General features: G+C 41.1%; 1 protein-coding gene across 3 annotated transcripts in view; it reads left to right on the top strand.

Annotated features, from left to right (window-relative positions):
• Positions 1–25,538, top strand: part of slc4a4a (solute carrier family 4 member 4a) — a 40,791-nt gene continuing 15,253 nt past the window's right edge. For 2 of the 3 annotated variants that reach the window (XM_062451182.1, XM_062451184.1), the window contains exons 1-8: positions 1–34; positions 238–330; positions 4,551–4,624; positions 8,871–9,044; positions 14,056–14,191; positions 15,853–16,013; positions 17,987–18,139; positions 21,055–21,131. In XM_062451182.1, coding sequence (XP_062307166.1) covers positions 314–330; positions 4,551–4,624; positions 8,871–9,044; positions 14,056–14,191; positions 15,853–16,013; positions 17,987–18,139; positions 21,055–21,131 — 792 coding nt within the window. In that variant the 5' untranslated portion in view covers positions 1–34; positions 238–313. Of the gene's footprint in view, positions 35–237; positions 331–4,550; positions 4,625–8,870; positions 9,045–14,055; positions 14,192–15,852; positions 16,014–17,986; positions 18,167–21,054; positions 21,132–25,538 lie in introns of all 3 variants that reach the window. The other variant, XM_062451183.1, reaches the window with a different exon arrangement.

Here is a 25,538-nt window from a genome sequence, read left to right as displayed (position 1 = left end):
GGGTGAGAGACAGTAGCCAAAGAACTCATTTCAGGTATGTAGCGTCACTATTTAGTCCGTCCTATGCGCTGAGATTGAATCTAGTCCGACTTCCAGTAGGATGCAAAGGAGAAACCTGTAGTCTATTCAGAGAAGTTGTGGCAGCCCCAAAGTTTTAATGATTGTTGTGTGGCTCTAACCAACTTGGAAATGTTTTCAACCAGTTTAACGCTGCGTTCTAAAATGTATCTCATTCAGGAGACGCATCAACGCGCGCCAGCTGTAACTTCTTGAACTCCGGATTGTGTGGATATCTTATCAAAGACAACTTGAGATGAGTGCCGCCAAAAAGTAAGACTTTAATATTATCATGCTATACAGCTGTCTTTTGTGTAATTCATAGTTGTGCTCCAAAGTGGATTATTAGGAAAGACAATTCAGCCCCATTTGGATTCCCATTCATAATTGGCGTCATTAATTGTCATACACAGCATCGGATAAATTATCTTTAGTTTCGATAGTCATCAGTGTGCAAGGATAAAATACATTTTGAACGTGTCATTAATTTGTATCACGCTGCTAATTATATGGATGTTGCATGAATAGAATGTGCGATTCCTTACTAGGCACATCCATCAGCTATAGTCTTCACTACAGGATTGAAGGATGCTCTCATCGGCAATGTTAGATCCAGTTGCTCTATGTCTATGCCTGTTCAAGACACCAGCTTCCATACTATAACCGAGTGATTATTAGTTGTCAGGACTTACTACATTCCTTAATTAGGCTACATTCTAAAAAAATAACTAGGACTAAAACGGATACATACATTAAATGAAAGGATTTAACATTGTAGATACCACTGGATGTCCAATAATGGTAAAGCATAAAAGGTTCCCTTTACTTTCCCCCACTGTCAGTTACGTTACTGTCTACAATTTGAAGAATGCGTTTTCGCCATCCTTCACCGACAATCAATGTTATATAATCTGTAACTGTAATACTTTATCATATGTTGACTTTGAGTAAACGTTGGACAAACGTAATGGTGTCAAGTTCTGCCGAACAAATTCAGATAAATCTGCTTTGAAAACATCTCAACTAATTTCAAACAAGAAAAAAGGTAAAGCGTTAGGATTCAGGTAATTTTTCTGGAGTAATCTGCAACATGTCAAGGAATAGACTTGAAAAGGTGTAGGCTTATTTGCAAAATAAGGCATTTAAATGTGTCAGCTTGTTATTTCAATGTTTGTTCCATAGGTGGCAAAAGAGTAAGAAGCCTTCGGTTTAATGAATAGACAGTTGACAAGCACTAGGGGACTTGAAGGGAGGCATCAGTAAATCCAGAGAACAGGTAGTCTAACCCTTCCATTCAACGTTTAAATCAAGCTGTATCCATATTTGACAAACCTGTTAATAGAGAAAAGTTTGATACCTTTTACATTTGCATATGAAAAGAATGCCCCCCCCCCTCCAATATGTAATTTTATTTGCTGTCTAATGTTAGCACAGCAAAATAGTGCACCAAATATACAATAACAAAAAATACCTCACATCTTGTGTAATGTGCTGGTTAGTTTTATTGAAGAATCTTCAATAGTTATCACTGAATTCTTTTTATTGGTCTGTGGTGGTGTACAGATTATATGTGATGTCAGTTTCAAAGTAATTCATCTGGTTTATGACATGTGAATCAATGTGTCTGGAAATGTAATGAAGCAGTAGTTACAAAATATATAGAATGGAAATTGTCCTAAAAATTATAAACATTCAATTGGATATCATTTTCATTGAAAGCTGGAACATGGAGGACAATGTCGGCCTAATGATTTCTAATGGCAACAATGAAATATCTAATTTTTCATGTATGCTTTTGACCAAAAATAAACCCGTTCTCAAATCACTTATTCAGTGTGTGTGCCAACACCAGCGCCTGTCCTTTCATCCAGCAGAATGAAACTTGGTCAGTTTCTTTTTCTCTGTGGCCTCTGCTGTAGAGAACACTGAAACGTCCCATGACCTTCATGGAACACCCATCAAAAAGGGTCTGTCTCTCTGACATGGAGGCCTATCTTTTAAAAACGTATATTTTTTTAATGAGACAACATCACCGATTTAACTTTATTTCTGTCTGCATATCCATAATATTGTTAAATGGTTGACAAGTCAACTCAGCCCTCAACTAAAACCTGATATAGCAGAACATGGTTATTTAACAATACAGGTGGAACTGAGTTGTATTGATTAAACTCAGTATAAATACCGTCCACTGGCGAGTTACATCATACTGCAAGCTTTTTGGTGGCATAGATGGTATACACAGTTGGGCACACAGCTTGACTAGCTTGACTAGGAGAGTCAGATGGCTGAGCGGTTAGGGAATCGGGCTATTAATCAGTAGGTTTCCGGTTCAATTCCGGCCGTGCAAAATGATGTTGTGTCCTTGGGCATGGCACTTCACCCTACTTGCCTCGAGGAATGTCCCTGTACTGTAAGTCGCTCTGGATAAGAGCGTCTGCTAAATGACTAAATGTAAATGTAGTTGAGGTGGTGTAGTGTGTAAGTGTGAGTTTATGGGGAGGTGCTATGTTGGTTAAACTCACTCCTCAGTATAATCACAGCCCACCTGCACCAATGAACTGCTAGCTTTCGTGCCAGGTGGTCAGTTGCGTGCATGACTCGGAGGAGCCAAGATCGAACCCCGGATTGGTCAAGCGAAGGAGGAAGTGATCGTGACGAGCTGTTCAATGACACACGATGCATCGTTATTTCTACCCTCGTGTTGACTCTCATTTCTTGAACTAGCAGGCACATTGACGTCACATAAGTGGATCCTAAATACAGTATGTGGACACGTGTTCAGTTTGCAGACTCTTGTTGTCTGTTTGTTGAATATCTCTTTCCAAAATAATGGATATTCACATGGTGTGGGTCCCCACATAGCCTCTGCAGCTGCCTCCACTCTTCCAGGAAAGCTTTCCAGAAGATGTTGGAGCCTTGATGCAGGGCTTGGCTTCCCTTCAATCACAAGAGCATGAGTGAGGTTGGCTCGTGTTTAGAATTCCCACCAAAGGTGTTTGATGAGGTGGAGGTCAGGGCCCTCTGAAGCCAGTCACGTTCTTCCACTTTCATCTCAACAAACCATGTTTGTACGGGGTCAGGGTTTGCCACAAAGTTTCAAGAGCTGAAGTCTGGTTTAGAATGTAGTTTGAGCATTCAGATGTTATGCACCGGAAAGACGTGGCCTAGCCCAATGTCAATACTCCTTCACTAAACTGTACATTACATGACATGGTTGGTACTATGCAATCGGGCATGTAATGTCCTCATGGCAATCGTCAGGCCCAGATTTGTCCATCTGGCAGATGGTGAAGTGTTATAACTCCAGAAAACCTGCTGTTTTAGTCCAATGCAGCAAATTTGAATAGGTTTGAATAGGTTTTGAATAATTTGAATAATTTGAATAATAAATTTGAATAGGTTTGAATAGGTGTTGAATAGGGAGTCAGGTGGCTGAGCGGTTAGAGAATCGGACTAGTAATCAGAAGGTCGCTGGCCGTGTCAAATGACGTTGTGTCCTTGGGCAAGGCACTTCACCCTACTTGCCTCGGGGGAATGTCCCTGTACTTACTGTAAGTCGCTCTGGATAAGAGCGTCTGCTAAATGACTAAATGTAAATGTAATGAATAAAAAAGCCTTTTTTTTTGCAGTTTTGTATGATGAAAAATACCTTCTACTGGGATAACTATCAAATGTATAGCAAAAACTTAACATGGTCTTCAAATGAATGTTTGCTAAGCAGGGTTTTTAATATTTAGCTAGTTTTGCACATTTGTCTCCACTACGCTTTAGAGACATCCAGGGCCATGGTTGAGGCTTACACACCAAGGGCTATTATGTGCTAGTATGATGTCATTAAAGTAAAGCTGGGCTAATCCTTTAAGGGCGGATGAGTGCAAGACAGACTTGATGTCCTGCTCGGTTCGGAAGGAAGGGTTTGGGCGACGGGGGAGGGGTGAGGAATGAGGATGAGATTCATTACGTCTGTGTGTATGTCTGTGAGCAATTATCAGAACAGAAGTTCAACTGACACCGAATCAGACGGTGACTACTGTACCCAAACACTGTGTGCACCGTTGCTCACTGACCCAAAATAAGATCCTGTGCATGACCACAAGCTGTCACTTCCATGGTAGTCACCCTGAATTAGACTCGAAGCTGGCCAATCTAGCCTTCCCTGCCCCCTCTTTGGATGGATTACCTACATTAGTGTGTACCTGCCTATCCCGCTACACTGCCCTTTTCAAGGACGGAAGCCTTCCGCAGATCTTGGGCTGCCCAAGAGCACACAGCCACCAGCACAGAAGACATCACTTTTTCTAGTTTGGGGTGCAGGGAGAAGGAAATTCTGTACATGAGTCTTGGACAGGCAGCGAAATGGACGCTTCCAGCAGCACCAGGCTCACTCCCAGTCCTAACACGCTCCAAGTGAACGAGCCCAAGTTCTACGGCTCCACGCTGTCGCTGGAGGAAAAGTGTGAGCAGTCTTTCTTCTTCTTCTACTACTACAGGATGGAGGACGAGGCGGTGTTGGACCGGGGGGCGTCTTTCGTCAAACATGTCTGCGACGATGAGGAAGTGGAAGGTAAGACCAGTTTGGTTCTATATCGCTCAGAAAGTCACACCACTTACAATTGTTTACATCAAATGGCAGTCGTTTGTATCGAAAAAGTATATAAAAACTACTAAGAACTGTCTGACAAGACATAAGGGACAATACAACTTACTTTAGTGGAAGTAAACTTCCCCCTGAAAGGAGTTGGGAGGTAATTATTATTTAGTTTGAAGAATCATTCTGTAGAAGTGAAACATTTGCTACATAGTCTACATACCTGTCATTGAGCAGTTCAGCAGTTTCTAGAAGGATAACTACTAAGGATACTACTAAGGAGTGTTTTTTCATCACTTACAGTTAGGTCCATAAATATTTGGACATTGACACAATTTTCATCATTTTGGCTCGTATACCACCACAATGGATTTGAAATTAAACAATCAAGATGTGCTTTAAGTGCAGACTTTCAGCTTTAATTTCAGGGTATTTACATCCAAATCTGGTGAACGGTGTAGGAATTACAACACATTTGATTTGTGGCCCCCCCCTTTTTAAGGGACCAAAAGTAATTGGACAATTGGCTGCTCAGCTGTTCCATGGCCAGGTGTATGTTATTCCCTCATGGGAGTTCGTTATTTCATTGACAAGGAGCAGATAAAAGGTCTAGAGTTCATTTCAAGTATGGTATTTGTGTTTGGAATCTGTTGCTGTCAACTCTCAATATGAAGTCCAAAGAGCTGTCATCATCAGTGAAGCAAGCCATCGTTAGGCTGAAAAATCAAAACAAACCTATCAGAGAGATAGCAAAAACATTAGGTGTGGCCAAATCAACTGTTTGGTACATTCTTAAAAAGAAAGAACGCACTGGTGAGCTCAGCAACACCAAAAGACCCGGAAGACCACGGAAAACAACTGTGGTGGATGACAGAAGAATTCTTTCCCTGGTGAAGAAAAACCACTTCACAACAGTTGGCCAGATCAAGAACACTCTCCAGGAGGTAGGCGTATCTGTGTCAAAGTCAAAAATTAAGAGAAGACTTCACCAGAGTAAATACAGAGGGTTCACCACAAGATGTAAACCATTGGTGAGTCTCAAAAACAGGAAGACCAGATTAGAGTTTGCCAAAAAACATCTAAAAGACCCTGTACAGTTCTGGAACAACATCCTATGGACAGATGAGACCAAGATCAACTTGTACCAGAATGATGGGAAGAGAAGAGTATGGAGAAGGGAAGGAACTGCTCATGATCCAAAGCATACCACCTCATCAGTGAAGCATGGTGGAGGTAGTGTTATGGCGTGGGCATGTATGGCTGCCAATGGAACTGGTTCCCTTGTATTTATCGATGATGTGACTGCTGACAAAAGCAGTAGGATGAATTCTGAAGTGTTTCTGGCAATATTATCTGCTCAGATTCAGCCAAATGCTTCAGAACTCATAGGACGGCGCTTCACAGTGCAGATGGACAATGACCCGAAGCATACTGCGAAAGCAACCAAAGAGTTTTTTAAGGCAAAGAAGTGGAATGTTCTGCAATGGCCAAGTCAATCACCTGACCTAAATTCAATTGAGCATGCATTTCACTTGCTAAAGACGAAACTGAAGGGAAAATGCCCCAAGAACAAGCAGGAACTGAAGACAGTTGCAGTAGAGGCCTGGCAGAGCATCACCAGGGACGAAACCCAGCGTCTGGTGATGTCTATGGGTTCCAGACTTCAGGCTGTCATTGACTGCAAAGGATTTGCAACCAAGTATTAAAAGTGACAATTAGATTTATGATTATGTTAGTTTGTCCAATTATTTTTGGTCCCTTAAAAAGGGGGGGGGGGGCACATATAGAATGTGTTGTAATTCCTACACCGTTCACCTGATTTGGATGTAAATACCCTGAAATTAAAGCTGAAAGTCTGCACTTAAAGCACATCTTGATTGTTTCATTTCAAATCCATTGTGGTGGTATACAGAGCCAAAATGATGAAAATTGTGTCAATGTCCAAATATTTATGGACCTAACTGTAAATGCTCACCTAAATAGTTGTAGATGCAGGACGGATCATGTGACCTTTTGTTTACCTGTCTAATCTTCTCTTAGGGCTGTTGGACAACACAGATATAACAATCGTAGTCTATAATACTGTAGTATGGTTACCAGTCCTTTGGTAAGACCACTCTACTCAGTATTGAATACTGACGTCACAGTCCCTCATTGCATTTGTGCATCTATAACTGCCAAATGCCAAACCTTCTGTCGGAATGTAATCTACTTGTGTTCAAATAGCACACATGATACTTTGATGCGGAGCTATGACAGGGAATATATAAATGATATTATTATAAATGAATATAATAAACATCAAGTTTCATGGTAATAAAATTGGAGACGGAAAACCAAAAGCCCAATACAAATATTAACAATTAATTTCAAATGGATATATTTACTCTGTTCCAATCTTGAATCTAAGATCAAACTTTTTTTCAGCTGTGAGTTTGTATGAGCTTGTTGTTGGTAAGTCATGGAGCACTGGCACTTGACACACCATGCAGCCTTTGCTTGGTTACTGGTGGTGGTTGTGGTGCCAAAAATGCAGCTTTGAGTGTTCTTTTAGGAAAAAATCCAGAAATTACATAAATTCTACCCGTAGAAAAGGCGAAGTTGGATACAAAGATGCTCTGGCAGTGTGCAGGTCTTCTTTTCCAGCGCTCTCTCTCTTTCTCTCTCTCTTTCTCTCTCTCTTTCTCTCTCTCTTCCTTCCTGCTCTTACCTCATCTGCTCTTGCCTCATCTATCACTTCCTTTTACTCGGTTACTCATTTTCTTTATCTCTCTCTCTGACTCGCTTTCAAGCTTTACTTCCTCTATCACTCTCCTCTCATTGTTCTCTTTCTATTCCTCAAGCTCTCTCATTGTGCTCTCTCTCTCTCTCTCTCTCTCGCTCTCTCGCTCTCTCGCTCTCTCGCTCTCTCGCTCTCTCGCTCTCTCGCTCTCTCGCTCTCTCTCTCGCTCTCTCTTTCTCAAACCCACCATGTAGTGCAGTGCTTTGTTTTGATTCTAACTCTCTCTTTCACCGGTCCCCTGCTACTTACCTTCCCCATGCCTCTCAATTCAAACGTTGCATAGGGCTCCATCACAGTTATTGCTGAGTAAAGAAGTGTATGCCTTCTGAGGAATGCCACTTCACTTTAGGTCATCCAGTGTGACCTAAAGTGACCTTGACATATGAGGTTATGAGATTAGGATAGGGAGAGGATGCAGAGCGTCTAAGGGAGATGATGCAGGGGATCTTATGCAGAGGGTCTAAGCTCTTTCTTAAAACGTTCCAGCCTCTGTCTCTAGGATACAGGACTAGTTGGCGTCGGAATAAACAACTCACAACACGACCCATTGTGAATGTGCCGGAAGAATGAGTGTCGTTGTTTTCGGAGGATGAAGATAAGCGTTTGTTGTGTTCTGTGGCTTCCTCATGTTGTCATGTGCTGTGTGTGGCCACAGTTTCAGTCAGTATGCTCAATGAACGCTGTTTGAAAGCGATCTAACTGAGCCTTTGTTGAGGAACGCTGGGGGTGACCAGGAGGAGCTCATGGGCTTGGTATTATTATCATCAGTATTAGTAGCGTACCATAGCCATATAGTGTAGTCTGTATGTATTTGGATCTTTTTTTCAAATCCCGTTACAAAGCAAATGCTGGGTTTCACGTTTTATTTTAAGTATATATGTATGTACTGTCTTTCATACAAAACACACAAAACTAATGTCAGCAGACATGTGAGACACCCGACATTTGTAGCCAGGAATCGAACCAACAACCATCTGATTAATAGCCCGACTCCCTAACCGCTCAGCCATCTGACCCCCACATTTATAGTTATTTATAGATAAAGATGGATGGGTTCAGGACATTTTTATAACCAGAGAACTCCTGTATCCAAATTTCCTCTCCGCTTTCCCAGAGTAATAATACAAGCATATCATTTAAACAATACAAGCATGGACTCCCCTAGTTTCAGAACCCTTTAATGAATCTGGGCGCATGATGTGTGGTGGGATAGTAAGAGTCATCAAGAACTATGGATGAAACTTGGCCGGATCTACTTGTGAGGGAATTTGCACGGTATATAAATACTCTCTACTGGGATATATATTTCATAAATATTCGACATAACTACTGCAGACTCACTTCAAATGTGGTCATGTCTGTTAAAAATGGACCCTTTGTTCAAAATGGATGTACAATGGCAAGTCGTGATAAAAGGATTGCCACTCTTTCTCCTTTCAGGACACCACACCGTGTATATTGGTGTACATGTGCCAAAGAGCTACCGGCGCCGGAGACGCCACAGGCGGAGAGCGACCCACAGGGACAGGAAGGAGAGGTTGACGGAGAACGCCTCTGACAAGTCCGACACGGAAAACAATGATGAGGCCAGCAACAGCATCCTCAAACCACTCAGTAAGTTGTGACATGAATCCATGTCAGGCCAGATTACCAGCCCTGGCTGTCCTCTTGTTATTCGCGAGGCCGGGTTGGTCTTTCACGGGCAAAATCCCCCCCCCCCCCCGCCCCCTGGCTTTGACCACTTCTCTGACTCTATTTCGACTGAATGGCTGTGCCTGCATGCTGCAGTAAAGAGAACAAGTGTGTTGGGATTGAACGGTAGTGGTTGAAGTAATGTTCATTTCCATTTTTATAAATCACTGCAACAAAATTGAATCATTTGAGGCTGCTTGGTTTCTCATTGGTTCCTCTTGTGATGGAAACAGAGAATAAAGGTAGATTCAGCTGTGTCATGTTCAAAGGAAGAGACATGTTGCTGCGGCACTTTCTTTACAGGCAATACAGATGTACTGTAAAAGCAACATGGGGCTGTTTTTCATGGACGTTCTTTTGTAGACAGTTTGGGAGGTCCCCTATCTGACATGATATTGTTGATAACGCCTGCAGAACAATAAAATCACAGACATCGAAGAAAAAAAAAAGTCCCTCAAACAATAAAGAGGAAAGACCAGCAAGCTGTGATTAGTGGTGTCAGAAGAGAGTCCAGCTGCGATGTGAGACAGTAGAAAGACACGTGATGCTGCCCTTTAACTCATCTGTCCCTCACGCCCTCCATCCCTCCCCCCCCTCCCTCCATATGGGTGGAAATATGGCTTCACCGGGGGGACTGACTGATCCGTTGGAATCCTCCTGTTTGCTCAGATGGACACTGTCAGACTACATGGACCGGCCTCCTGCCCACTAATGTGCCTCGATTGTAACGCTGTTCGATCCCACTTCATTTGAATGACCAATAGTCATGACCCCAAATTAATTAATTAATTTGCTCTATATTCCCCAAAAGAAGATTGTGAAGATTATCCTTCTGTTTGGATGCGACAGGGTTTCTTTCCTCGTTGTGCTGGTAGAATTGACAAAAGAAAGAGAGAAGTTGAATCATTTAGGCTAAATAATTAGCTTTAAGGCTGCTACTTTAAAAAGAAATTGGCTAATACGTTCACAATAATTGTAGGAATTCATCAAGGATTCGAGAAAATATGCCACATGAAATAACATTTCATCCAAGAGCTAAATTATTCACCCCTTATATTGTACCACTTTACCGTACAATATGTTCCCATTTGAAATGACTAGTGCGATTCGATTTCAATCTTAGTATCCCAATTCGGCAAATGAACTTCAGTAATTCTTACAATATAACGAAAACTAAATAATGAAAAGCATGGGATCAAGATCTTGTCCTGGATTTATACCAGATTACCCCCCTCCACACACCCATTCTATCGACTGTGTAAAACGGTATCAAAGGCAATCCTCTGGCCCCTGAAGCGATGCCTATCCTTCCGGTCGTGCGGGGAACCCTCACTAATCCTGTCTAAGGCTGATAGTTCCCCCCACCCCACCAACTCACTTTACTCCCCCACAAAGCTATAATTAGTCCATCTAACCTCCTTCTCTGCTCCACCAACCTCCTGTGATTAGTCGACATTACAGAGAAAATAAGTGGGGTAAGAGAGCAATGAAGTGATGAAAGCATCTACATTCACAATACTTGTCTACAGTATGGACCACACTCAAACAGTCAATTCAATTCAATATATTTATTTGTCATTGTCATAGAAAACAACGAAATTCTGTTTAGAGCATTCAAACACTGCATAGTTTGACATAAAAAGTGCAATACAAAGTGCAATATCCCTCCAATAAACTTCCCATAAATAACCCCTCAGTCCGAACTGATTGAAATATTCTAACATGTATACACATGTATTACAGTGTTTGAAAGCATATAAAAATGGGAATTAAATGATCAAGTAACATGGTTCAATTGGCTTTAGTGATGTGGTTGCGTCGATTTATCCTATCTGTTTCAAGTTGCCTTTGGAGTTGTGGTGAACCTAATGCACCGTCTTGATTATGCAATTCACTGCCTCAGCAGGCTTCCTGCCACCATACGTGTGATAGTGCGGCTTCTGCAAGGCCTTCCGCAGAACGCCAGCCAGCCCTGAGCCATGAAGGTTGGCCTCTAATCTAGAAATGCTCCTGGGTTGATGTTAACACTTGTCTGCAACATCAACATTTCGGTTGTTTGTGTTATAATTGCCAGGACCAAACTAGTTTCACACCCACTGTGATGTCATCTGCAAAGGTGATCTTTGTTTAAGTTGACGCATGCTTGAATCCGGGTATGCTTTTGCCTCTTTTACATTTAGTCATTTAGCAGACGCTCTTATCCAGAGCGACTTACAGTAAGTACAGGGACATTCCTGCGGGGAATCGAACCGGCAACCTCATTACTAGCCCGATTCCCTAACTGCTCAGCCACCTGACTCCCACTACTTGGCACAAGCATGTTGGTTATTCAAGATGGGGACTGCTCAGATAATAGCAGAAATAGCAGAAAGTATCACTACTGTGTTGGAATTCACTCTGTTGAGATTTTATGAAGTTGTATACTAAATGAATTGCATGTGTAAAGATTTTCTTTTAATGATCTCGATTGGACACTGCTAATAATTCCTGAGAAGTCTTTTTTTCATCACGAAAAATGATCATAACTGAATAGAAAGACTCACTGCACTGGCATGAATATTGTGCACTTGAAGAATGGTCCTTGCCCATTCTTCTGCTTTCAACCCTACCATTTGTGTCCAATAGTGTGGCTCACTGCTATGAATACTAAAAGTCAACCATTGTGATGTTTGAGTAGGGTTCTGAACAAATCCTCTCAGTCCTAGTCTTCTCATCAGATGCTGCTGCTGCTCCCTCATATTGCCACGCACAGTCGTGTACAGTGAATTTGCGGTGAGCAAAGTCTCAAGTTGTCTCAGACATTTCAAAGCAAGCATGGATATCGAGGTATTTTTGTGTGGGATGCATGTGAAGTACGGGACTAAACCGGTCCTGGAGTGGCAGTCCACTATGCGCTCTCCGGGACAGCAGGCATTCTTTCCTTTTCTCCTTTCCCATGAGCCTCCACTGCTGGGACAAAGTCCCCATTGTAACTGCTGTTGGCTCTTGGCTACGGCACACAGAGCTTTGAAAACGCGCTTGAACGATGGATTTTCATTTCCATTTCCCTCCTTTTTTTTCGTGCTTGTTCTCTCTCTCTTTCTTCACTTTCTCTGAGCTTCACCCTTCCTCACCCCCCCACCCCCTTGCCTCCCCCCGTCCCCCTCTCTCGATCCTCTCTTAGCAACCGGGAGACGATATGGTTTCCTAAGCATAGCTCTGCTTGTCCCCAGATGGAAGTTGGTTTGAGTGGGCTGTGGATCCTCCTTCTTCCATCTTACAGTACATGCTGAATGGAAGAGGTGGGAGGAGTCAGATGGCTGAGCGGTGAGGGAGTCGGGCTAGTAATCTGAAGGTTGCCAGTTCGATTCCCGGCCGTGTCAATTGACGTTGTGTCCTTGGGCAAGGCACTTCACCCTACATGCCTCGGGGGGAATGTCCCTGTACTTACTGTAAGTCGCTCTGGATAAGAGCGTCTGCTAAATGACTAAATGTAAATGTAAATGTAAGAGGTCCTATTTTTTACCTGGCCCATCCTGTCTTATGACAGTATTTTCAGTAGTGCTCACTTACTGACAGTTAAATAAAATTGTTGATAAAATCCCAGTCCATGCTTTCAAATATGTAACATTTTCTATGATTTGAAATGTTACATTTGAGTAAACGTACGTGAAAACTGCACAGTAAATGGATCAAACTAAAGAATGCAGCCATGGTTTGCATGCTACTTGATCCAGTGCACTTATCTGGTGCCCCAGTACCACGCATATCTTTTGATTGATATGACACCGCAAGTTCCAATGACATTAGCGTTGTCATGGGTGATTAGCTGAAAATAGGACAGTGGCGTGCAGGAATCTAATTCATTGGCCTAGGACAGTTGGACAGTTGTGTCATGAACCTGTTTAATTGATATGCACAAATAACTGTGGTAGAAGTGAAAATCTGTTGGGATTGTCTAGCACAATAGTGTCTTTGTGCCTTTCCAGTATGGTACTGTTTTGTGTTGAATCTTCTTTGAACTGTAGGTTCATGTCGACAGAACCAAATTTGTTTTAGAAAAAACAAAGGTGTCAAAGAAAGTGACGCGTTTCAATCAAAATAATTATTTTCTCATTTTAACTTGTTGTAGAAAGTTCATACCAACACAATCATCGCCATGTTGGCCTCCTAGTCTAATGTGGAACAGTGCTTTTCCAATGATAATTATATGAATCAGGCAAATCTCTTTATGATCAGTGTTACTCGAGTCACCCTCTTGTCTTTGGAGTCCACAATCATTTGTAGGAGGTGTTTTCATATAGGATGTATTCAATATCAATCTTTTGGAACTCCTTCTGGTCGATTTTTTACAAGAGCACTGGGGCTTGACTAAATATTCAAATTGAAAGACAAGGGGAATGAAAGCAAAAGCTTTCTTGTAAAGAGTTGGGCACTTTGTGAACCATTTCCTAACTGTTAATGAGGGGGGCACCATAGGGCTGCGTGCCAAGCCAAAGGACCAATGGCAAAGAGTGCTGTTTTGGCCATGGAAGCGGCTCTGGGGACACTGTCATTGGGGGACCCCCTCAGCCCCCACTACCTGGGGCTCATTCTGTTAAAGTTGGGGGCCAAGGACAGACATCATTTTCAACTTCTAGCAGGCTCAGGTGGGCTTGTGGAGCTACCGCCCTTCCTTCACCTGATTGGGACTTATTTTCTTCTACTTTCGCTTGAGAGTGTTATGGTAGGGGCTGTCACAAAGATCTCGAGATGTCTAACAACAACAACCAAGAGGAGAAGGAACACGGCTCAGAGGAGAGGCACGAGGAGCTGCTGGTCCAAATCCAGCCGCCTCCGCCGGCTCCTGAGGAAAAGATGAACGGCTTTGGGGGGGAGGACGGAAAGCCCAAACTCAGGCCCGACTCTCAGCAGTCCACGTCCGTGAACCGCAGCATTTTCCCTCTCTCTCCAGTCTCGCCGGCGGCCGAGAGGATCCGGTTCATGCTGGGGGAAGATGACGACGGCCCGGCGTCTCCCCAGCTGTTCACGGAGCTGGACGAGCTGCTGTCTGTGGATGGGCAGGAGATGGAGTGGAAGGAAACGGCCAGGTAAGAGGCTCGAGAGGCTTTTAATATGAATTGGATTGAAATATAGCGGAACTGCAATGTGACCTGATGGACACTCAAAGAAAGATGCATTGACTCACCTGTCTTCAGAATCAGAATACGTTTGAATCGCCAAAAGCACTTTACACAACAAGGAATTTACTGGTGGGGAGGTGCATACAGTAAACATGCATTCATTGATTGATCCGAAAAAGGTTGACAAGCATGATGTACATTTCTGAAAAAAAAAATATTGACATGTCAGAGGGAGTCAGGTGGCTGAGCGGTTAGGGAATCGGGCCAGTTATCTGAAGGTTGCCAGTTCGATTCCCGGCTGTGTCAAATGACATTGTGTCCTTGGGAAAGGCACTTCACCCTACTTGCCTCGTGGGGAATGTCCCTGTACTTACTGTAAGTCGCTCTGGATAAGAGCGTCTGCTAAATGACTAAATATAAATATGTCAGAACTTGTTTGCTACAATGGCGTTCAATAGCATGTTTGACTGTTTGCAATTTCTAGATAAATGCTTTTTGGTGAGTGTCCTTGAAAGAGGTTCATAAGTTCATATGGTAATAGCCTGTTCACTGGTTGGTGACAGGCAGAGCTTATTCAGGAGTACTCTGTATCCTCAGTAACAAGGAGAACCTCTCCAAGGTTTGATTCTTTTTAATATTTTGCTAAGTAAACCACCTCTCTTAGTCCACTTTTCTGAATAATTAACCATTTACTGCATTCCAGAAGGCCAAGATAGATTTACTCGGCAGAAAAATACAATGAACTTGCAGGAGCCCTGGACATGTTCTGAATGAAAAATACTCCCTAATACTTGGCCCTTGGCCAAAGGGACTTGGAATCCAAAATGTCAAAACAGGCTGTGATGTTAGCCGTACTCAAGGGCAAATCCTGATGTCTTAACCTTTGCTTTTACAAACTAATGGATTTCCTGTTTTGAAATGTCATGGGATTTTAAAAATAATAATTGTATTGACCGTGAAAATGATTATTTCACACTTTTAAAGAAGATTTATTTTAGTATCTTCCTTTGAAACCTGTCATTTCAGTTTTTTAAACAAAATCCAGAGAAGGGATAACATTATGGCCTCATGTTTTATATGAATCGATTAATGATCTTCATATTGCACAAGTTCCTTTTGGTAGATAAGCATAATGTTTAGGCCTGCCAGCTCGTTGTCATAGATACAGAAATGCTGTCAGTTTCAGGGGAGGGAGGTTAATTAACTCTTCCCAGAACCAGTGACTGTGGTTCCCATTTAGCCATTTAAACAAGGATTTTTGTTACTGTATTAACTTGACACTTTTGATCTTTTGGCTCCAAATGAGTGAGGGATCATAAATGTATCACAACAAACAATGCAATGAGCTCACTCTAAAGGTTTAAACCTACAGGTTGGTCCCAAATAATTCTTGCAAATTTACCTCACAAACATCGTCTACTACAAAAACAAATGGGGGGGGGGGGGGGGATTCATTGTAAACATATATTTGAATAAAAGCTATGTCATTACATGTATCATAGAATTGTATACATTTCCTATGCATCCATGCATGCTATCCTGATGTTCACCTAAAAGTGGTGAGAAACTATTTTCAAGTGTCCTGTCAATTCATATTAATGTCATTATTTATTATTTTCTTTTTCTAGGTGGATCAAATTTGAAGAGAAAGTGGAGAAGGGTGGCGAGCGCTGGAGTAAACCACATGTGGCCACGTTGTCCTTACACAGCTTGTTTGAGCTGAGGACTTGTATAGAGAAAGGCACCATAATGCTGGATCTAGAAGCTTCCACTCTACCTCAGGTTGTAGGTAAGTAAACAGCCCGGAGTCTGTTATCACACGTCAGAAATGCCAAGCAGTGTGCTTGGCACACTGCTTGGCTTGGTTCCTTTCACATGGCCCTAATGACTGGACCATGACCCCCTCAGTGATCTCCTGAAGGTCCGGAGTGTTCCCTAATCGTGTTGCGCAGGGGACATGCTCTGCTCTGCACCATTTACCATCACCAGTCATCTGAATATAAAAGGGAATTTTCTAATAGGATTTGATTCAAACTGCGATCTTCACATGTGCATATCCCCTATAAATATCGAGCAAAAACTTGTAGTAGATGTTATATGGCATGCATGTGTCAGCTTATCAAGTGGCTGTTATTGAAAGATAAGGCGACACAATTGTTATCAAATGTTTTTGAAGTGAGCTCCTCCATGGCAGGGTGTGGCCCTGGCTGATCAACAGGTTTTTACTGGGCAGAACAAAGGTGCCCCCCTTCCCTCACCCAGTTAATGGTAATCAAGCACTGGGGGGAATGATCAGAAGGCTTGATTGATTGCAGTTTGCAATTCGCTGCAGGCCTCTTGTTGGGGTGATATGCTCCAAACAAAATGACCTACTCCCCTTACATTTATTTTTAAAAGATTCTGTGTATAGACTCCCAATGCATGCTTGAAGCCATAGCTAAAGGCTGCATGAACAATGAGCTGTCAGTGTCTGCCTTTGTTTTCGACTAGAGATGCATCCCACTCTGACACATATCTCTGTAGTTCAATTTGGGGCCACACTCTCCTCTAATACCAGGCATATTCAGTTACTTTATCAATGAGAGGGCTTAAAAGCCTAAGGTAAGGAGCTAGGAGCTGCTGTTCGTTTTGTGAGCTGGGATTCCTCACCAGAATTTTTCTTTTTTTTAAAGCAGTGGTTGTTTCAGCTGTTTCAAAGGCGCCTCCCAGCATGGTGACTTTGGACCCCATGTACCATAAAAAAAATAAGAAAAGTTCAAATACAAACATAAATTGAATGAAAGATAATCAATAATGATTCATAAGCACGTTGAATTTGACCGTAAATAGACTTTGCACTCCACCACTGTAGGTTATCTCGCAAGCAAGGTTAAAGTGGACTGTCAAGGCTAGGAAGCGTTTAGCTGTGAGAAAATTGACGTGACACCATGTCAAACTGACTCCCTGTCCTTCCCCCCCATTTCGAAACAACTCCACCACTGGCCCGCACACAGGACCAGAGGAGGAAGACATATCACTTTGAGATGACTAATGCGACGTAATCGCTGGTGCTCGGTTGAGTTGAGTCGGTCCATGCTCGGAGGCCAAGTGACTTGAATGATGGGCCATTAGTGGCCGTACCATTCAGACAGAGCCCCCGGGGACCCCTAATCTCGCGCACAGGCCGTTGACCCTCTTTTGAAAAATAGAGTCTTTGTTTGAGCCCTCTCTTACGGTGTGGCCCACAGGCTCGCACGCTGCGCCAGAACCTCAGCCTCAATGTGGGTGACATAATGATTTCTGGTTTTGTGTCGTCGAACTTCGTCTGCGTGATTACTGAAGAATATAGATTCAAGTTAGATAATGGCCCTTTGACGGGAATAGAATTTACTATCTCGCAGCAATTATGCATAGGCGCACGCACAAATCATTGAAAAGCATGACAATGGTCTAAGAAAGAAAAGCATAAAGACAATTAAAATGCACAAAAACAAACCATGTGAATATACGTAGATACACTCATTTGGCTACCCTGCCTAATAAGGTGAGTACACTGTAGCCTACCTGTTGGTGGTAATTGGTACAGTTTAGATGCATCAAACCTTCTCCAAAAATCTCACCTTAGAACAAAATTGCCCAAAGGCTATTTTAAGAAACCCATGTACTGTGAGTAGACTGTCATTAACTGTAAGTCCTATCATTCCCCTTTTTACAGGATCCTACATTTGACCTCATTCACTATTTCCCCTGATCTCTCTCCTTTCCTCTCTTCTCCGTGTATAGAGATGATCACCAACAGTCAGATTGAGAGCGGGCTACTGAATGCAGACCTGAAGGACAAGGTGGTTTACACGTTGCTCCGCAAGCACCGCCACCAGACCAAGAAGTCAAATCTACGCTCGCTGGCTGACATCGGAAAGACGGTGTCCAGTGCAAGTAGGCTGTTTTCCAACATGGATAATGGTAATACCGGTGCCAGTTCGGTGCAGTCTTTTTGACCAACCTTTTTAATAGGCTACACAGCTATTTATAATGTTTTGGGTTTTTGGGGTAATGTTTTCTTTACATTGTTCTGTGGGTAAAGAGTGATAAACATAGAGAATTGGAAGACGCCAATGCTATTGGGTAGCATCGCAATGGTACCCAATAGTACCATAATGGTACTGAAGACGTTTGGAGGGAAAAACTGGTTGTTGCTGGTTGCCCTACACATATCCAGCGATTAACTGAGAGTCATTTGTCTGTGAGTGGTTATTTTAGAACGGAAAATTAATGCTATGTCATAAGAAGGTTGTAGACAAGACATAGGGCCTCAATTAGAAAGGGTAAAAGCTATGCTAACACATTCCTCTATCTATCACGTTATCTAATTTTCTATCCTGAATAGAGAATTCAATTGTGCACTAACACGAACACTAATGAACGCTCTAACAATAAAACCATGACAGACAATCACATCATTCCCAGTAACATAAATTAGGTCTTCCAAAAGTATTAACCCATCCTAACACCTAGCTTTACATTTCCACGAATGCAGCCGAATGGGGAGTAGCCAAAGATTTCACTTTCTTCCATCATTTTAGATTGAGACTCCACCACTGTTCAACCAGGCAGTGGTTTTTAGATTTGCATTCTTATTTCTTAAATGACCCCTTAAGCAAGTAACAGTAATGATTATCATTTGTTTGATATGAAGTTACAAATTCATATATTTTTATTGGAAATCCAGGCCTTGATTCATATTCAGAAAATGTGCAAATGAAATGTAATTTTATTACTCTTTTACTGATTGTTCATCACTTGGTTTTATTGATCACTTGGATCACTAAAAGATGATTGGTTATTTATTACCAGTGACATTAATGACCACATAAAGGTTAGCTATTTGTATCGCTGATCATACTGTAGTGGTGTTCAAAGGGTTCTAAAATTTTATTGAATCATATTTTATGATAGTGATTCATTATATTTCCACTCTTCAAAGCTAATTATTACAGTTACCTCAGATTACCTTCATTACATATTCAGTAGAACACCATGCATCACATTTTCTATAAATAAAATCATCTTGTAGATTGCCTTGTTCGGTAGATCCGTCTCTTCCTTCTCAAAACATCTAACTCCTAAAAATATATACTCATGTTTTTCCAATGTCTTGCTGTGGTTAACAAGTTCTCTAAACTAGATTCTATCCACTGGTCTTTCTTCCCTCCTTTTCTCTGTTCCTAACTCACCTCCTGCTTCTGGAAGGGTCTAAACCACTGCTTCTGTTACTTAAAGCTTGTTGTCTTTTTGATAACTTTACAAAACTGCATGAGACAAATATATAAATAGTGCTGTAAATAGTTTCAGTACCACTTTGGGTATAGCTAGCACACTATTGTCGATGGGCATCACTCCACTTAGGAGCCATGCCACTGTCATGTAGAATACAGAATAGCGAAATTTGTATTTGTATTTTTAATATACAAGTTGTATTTCAGTGTCTAGGTTTCTATGTGCAGTGAGTCTAGAATTGAGGTCTTTCTTTTTGTAAAAATATTTGAGCATTTTCTTTGGCCTTGAAGAAATGGTCTCAGAATCAAAGTCTGTCATAGAAGAAAGCCATACAGATTTAAACTTGGCCTGCTGGCTGAACATTAAGCGTGTATACAAATTGTCTATGCTGCACACAAATATAGATACACACTTCGTTAATGGGGGGGGAGTATTTTTTTATCCATTGTCTTTCCAATGTTTAGGCATGGCACTTTTCTACTGGCTGCATCAAACTGACACTCAAGTCATTACTCCTACGTAATTTCAGATGCTACAGTGGCACCAGGATTACCGGTCCAATATTTTCTAACAGTCCCTTTTCCTCAAAATTATACTCGAAGTCATCTACTAACTGCATGTTCTTGTGTTTGGCCCTGTTACAAGTGTCTGTGACCATGTATCTTGACATCCTACTCAGGAAAGTGTTAATCTCTTTGGCTGTAAAGGCTTAGTGTTTTAAATGTGCTTTAGGTAAACCTTTTGGGTGTAAATTGGAGTGAAAGAAAATGTGCGTTTTACTAACACATGGACCCAACAAAGTTTATAACAATACTATACGATGAATTTCTCTCAGCACATTACTGCATATTAAAAGTGCTTATTTTGATTAGAAAACATTCTGTAGTCTGAGGAGTAATTGTCACAATTCAGCTCATTTCATTTGAACAGTTCAGCCTTTGTTATAAATTTACAAAAGGTTCTCTTACTGGATGGATATTCAGTTACTAGAAATATTATCTCTTCACCTACCCACAAGGGTAACACAGGAAATATACAACATGTTGTAGATTATTCATAGAATCTTCATAATGTTGTTACTGCATGCATGACACCTTTACATGTTATAGCCATTTTGGTGCTGTCATAGATGTGGAATAATACATGACACTTTCGGATTGCTTCAGATTTCAAAATCAAAAGTTTCATGTGTGTATATACAAATCAATATCATAAAATCCCTTTTGTTTTTAAATCAAATTAAATTGGATGGATAAATGTGCCATGATTGTAGTTATGAAGTATAATTATATGCATTTAAAGGTGTTATGAATGCTTATGAAGACCTCTATTTAAAGTCAAGTTTTACCAGGGTTGTTATATCCTTTAGCTTGGTCCAATTAACTTTGAGAGGCTTGTTCTTTTCACCCTACGTAACTCCATTCTCTGTCTGTTCTATATTTTCTGCATGCATGAGTGATAAACTGGGCTACTGTCTTTTCTGTAGAATCGGCCGTCTTTCTTTCCATTCAGGCCTCTTTTCATAGTGGAGAAATTAACTGTCAAATTAACCACTCAAGACTGTCTTTTACCAGGTAGTCCTACGCCCTCCCATCGGAACATGACCTCCAGCAGCTTGAATGACATCTCTGACAAGCCTGAGAAGGATCAGGTGAGTGTTTGTTCCCCTGTTGGTCTCACAAACAACAGATGTTTGAATGAAGAGTAATTTGTGAGGTCAATCCTATTTCATCGCAATTTCCTGTTTACTGTGTTTTTTGAAAATGGTACACCATTTCCGAATAATTGTTTTCAAACAGTGTACAATTTCACAACCCCCACCTCCCCCAAAAAAGCCTCAAACCTAAAAAATAAATTAGACCTGGTTTCAAATAAGAGTTAACATGCAGTGAACTGTAAAAATGGCCCTGTACGAAGAATGTATATTTATTGTAAACTCTGTATATATCGACAAACTCTTCACCATGCAATGTCAATTGTGATCCTATGTTCAGCCTCTGAAATCACTGATTTAACCTACTTGTACATTTTAGAACCATGACTAAAGTACACCACATGCCAATCCCTCCTAGATTAGTCCAGTCCAACCTAGCTCAGTTTAATCATTATACTTACTGTACCATCAAGGCCAAGTCACTTTCCAGTCCACCTGATGGTTCACTTGCCCTGTGTCGTTTATCTTTTCAGGAGATCAGATAAAGGATCAGATAAAGGAGAGCCAGGTTTTATTTTCCAAGGGACACTTCTATGGACTTTACTCACTCAAAACAAGGGTTTTCATTGTATAGAGGGAAAGTGTCCTTGAGAGTTATGTGGAAGTGCTGTGAATTAGCCTACAAGACTGTCCCAACTGTGGTATTGTTAGTCAATTAGCAGACTTTAAAGGAAGCAGGACTTTTGGCCTCAATGGGACACACCGGAAAGATAGTTTGTCTATTATTCTGCTTCAGTAGTGATTCAGTAACACCACACAGTCACAGTTAACAGTTGTTGCTAGTCTATCTTACTCGGCAAGGGTGCTCTCACAGAGGGCCTCTATAATCCATGACCAGGTATGGTTGGATTTGCTGGTCCATGCTCTTCTGTATCAGCACACTATAATGCCAGGAATCACTGTCTGTGTGTTCAAGTTTTTTGTGGCAAGATTATCTTGAGAACCGTGCACTGTATGTTCATCCAAACTTTGAAAAGCTTTTAAAAAAAAGCTTTCTAAGACAAACTCATGAAAGACAAGGAGACTTTATAGGCAGTTTTTTGGGCATACCTCACTTGGAAGCTAATTTTGGTATCACTATTACACAGATCCAGCCAGATGAGCAGACTGCTGGCATCATTTTTTGATCAGCTTCTTTCAACAGGGTTTCTTTGAGGTTGTAACGATGGCTAGCTAACAGCAAGACAATATAAGGTTGATACTTTTTCATTAAAGTTAAGTGAATTTTGTTATGTTAGGGAATTAATGTGTTTACTGATGCAAAACCGCTGCCTGCGTCACGCAAACGTGCACAAACCGATTAAGCTGACGGTAAATCATCTAACCGACGTCAGCGGCTGCATCATGGGCACAGCACTCCTGGAATCTATAATTCCAGGAGTCTGTGTGTGTGTGTGTCTGTGTGTGTCTGTGTCACCAAATCAACTGAGTGACATCTTTACAGGCTGCATCAACAGCACAGGCACTAGGGTCCTTAATTTGTTCAAAGATTATTTAAAATTTGATCTCAATTTGGGTTGGAATACAGAAAATATATTTTTTTTCCCCACTGAGATGAATATGATGTCGTTTTAATAGGTTTGATTTCTCACCCTTCTCCACTTTTCTAAGGAACATTTTCGGCACCATTCAAATTGACTGTGTCTCCTCTCACTCTCAAGAATACTTTTTTGTTTAGTTGAAACATTGAACTTGGGTATTATGTATCACAATCCATGCCAGGTCATCTGTAGGTCAGGTCGGCTTCTGTGGGTTAGCTTCGTACAACATGGAGTGTCAATTATACAACTTGGCTCTCAATCAATTAATTAACTTTCATGGCTCTCTCACGGTTGTTTTCAAGACTGGCTCTAGTTGGATTTTAAAATCGAATCACAGGGATCCCTAAGAAGAGCTGATGAACATCCTGTAATCCTCAAGTATAACAACAGAGCCTGATTCCGAAGTCAGATGTATTATTTTACTATGCAATAACTTTCCAATACATTCCTTTTAACCAACATTGTTTTCATCTTGGTCATTGAGATGCCCTTCAGACCCCCATTACATCATATTGGCATTAGAGCTCAATGACACTTTATTGGGTATTATGGCCATCTTAAGAAATCATGTTGAGCAAAGAAAGAAATTTAAAAAACTATTTGGGCAGGCCCGTCAGTCTGACCTTGTACTTGCATAGCTCACCAGAACAGTTGTAAACGTTTTAGTTTTTTTTTACCAACTCCTAAAAATTAAGAAAAAAAAAATGGACAAGGCAGAATTAATCAGACAGTGATTCTTGGTATCCTGGTATTTATCAGGGGTGTTGTTAGACATAAAACTCTACTGGGGCACCGGCCCCTATTCATATCCCTTTTTTTTTCCAAGCGTGCTGCGCACAACGCACTACTCGGCTATAGAAACTCCCCTTGCTTAATCCACTATACAACAGTTCAAGGACGCAAGTTGATATCAGCTTTGGCAGGGACATCAATAGTTAATGCGAGCGCACACATTTTTTTGCATTCATTTGAGCTTCATGTAATATTGTTTTTATGTTTTAGTCAAAATAAGATGATCGGTAGGCATATTATTTATAAACTTTCTTTAGTTTTGTAATGTTTTCTTAGCCTACCTCAATTCTGACTTGTGTGCCGAGTCCGACCACTGGACTGCAGTGGCTATTTGGCAAGCTCAGAAGAGTGCGCTAACATGGAATTCTGCGTGCATCGGTTTGTCTTTTCGGTTAAACTGCTTTGAAGTGTTGATTGGGATACTGCGTTTATTTTTTCCAGGATTATCAATCTAAATTAATGCACTGACTGATGAAGTACATTGTTAAAACTCAAACTTTAGATTTTACTGGGGCACAGCAGATTTATACTGGGGCACGTGCCCCAGTAAAAAGGGTCTAACGACGCCCCTGGTATTTAATCTGCAATTACGCACCATTTGAAATTTACCGGAATTGGTATGGCATTCTGAGCAGCACATTTAATTGAATATGTTCTTTAATTGAATTATAAATAAATGACATATGCCGAAACTTTAAGTATTTACTTAAAGTAAATATAAGTATAAACTAATTAAACTAAATTTAAGTATAAACTAAGTATTTACTTATACAGCTTTACACTAAGTTGTAAAAAAAACTGTACATCTGTACAAAATGTACATCATGGAGACAGGAATGAGATGCATAAAGGTTGTGGGCAGAGCAGCACTTTCTGGTTTGACAAGGAGGATCCCAATTTTAATGTGGCTAAACTGGTAAACTGTGGCTAAAAGTCAGATTCCAAAATGTACGACATCCCCAAATGAGCAAGAATGCCAGTTTTCCTCCTAATCTTGTGTTCACACAGGCAGTAGGGTAGGGGGTATGACCTATGACTCTTGGGGGGGGTATCTTAAAATGTCATCAGTAATTCAACTTTCGACATGGATTGTATATTTTACCGGAACAGTGCAAATTATATAATGTACTCGTAGTAGAAACAGTTTCTTGGGAAACATAAAAAGATGAGTGACTTTAATTGTGTTTGCTTAAAAACAATTTCAGAGTTTAGTGTACAAACGTAGAATGTTGTATTGTTCTGTTTCTGCATCTATTGGAGAACAGTACGGTATGGAGCTCTTTGTCTTTTCTAAGGATATCCATGACTCCATGCTTCTGGGTAAATGTTTTCCAGTTACACTAGACGCAGGTGCTGTTAATAAGTTACACAGTGGTGGACCTTTTAACATGTATGATGTTTGTCATACATTCAAAATCGTGTAAAGCCATGGTACCATTGCCATGGTAGTGAGACACACTTCATTTACATTTCTATTTGGATTTTGTCAATTAAGGTAGCAAATCCCAAAAATGTTTTTGGATTTGTTTAATTCTCTCCTGCTTCTTCCATTTGTTGGGTATAGCTCAGTGTTTTTTTAATCTAGAGGTCACAGGTAACCCTTCACCACCACAACCCCCCTCCCACATACACACACACACACGCACACACACACACACCTCCCCCTTGCCCCCCCCGTACGTCGCTTTGGATAAAAGTGTTTGCTAAATTAATACATTAACTCATACAGCAGGTTCTTGTTAAGTCCTTGATATAGGTGGAAATGCTCATCTGTCTGAAGTAGATTGTCAACCTGCCACAGGATGTAAAGTTTAATTGGAAAAGTCTACCACAAGCTCCTTTGAGAGATTGTCCCAGGATTCGAATGTCCTGCTGATTAAACCAGTTGTTGGTCTCACTGAACAATGTGTGGTCATATGTCGGACTAGGCCGGTTATTGCAACATATACAGCTTTTACTATCTAGTCACCAAATCACTTACCTGCTTTTCTCAGTCTTTCTTTGGTAAGAG

This window comes from Osmerus eperlanus, chromosome 25 (genome assembly GCF_963692335.1).
Source record: "Osmerus eperlanus chromosome 25, fOsmEpe2.1, whole genome shotgun sequence".
Taxonomy (NCBI): domain Eukaryota; kingdom Metazoa; phylum Chordata; class Actinopteri; order Osmeriformes; family Osmeridae; genus Osmerus; species Osmerus eperlanus.
The sequence above is the reverse complement of the archived record's forward strand: the minus strand, read 5'-3'. Positions and strand labels throughout refer to the sequence as shown.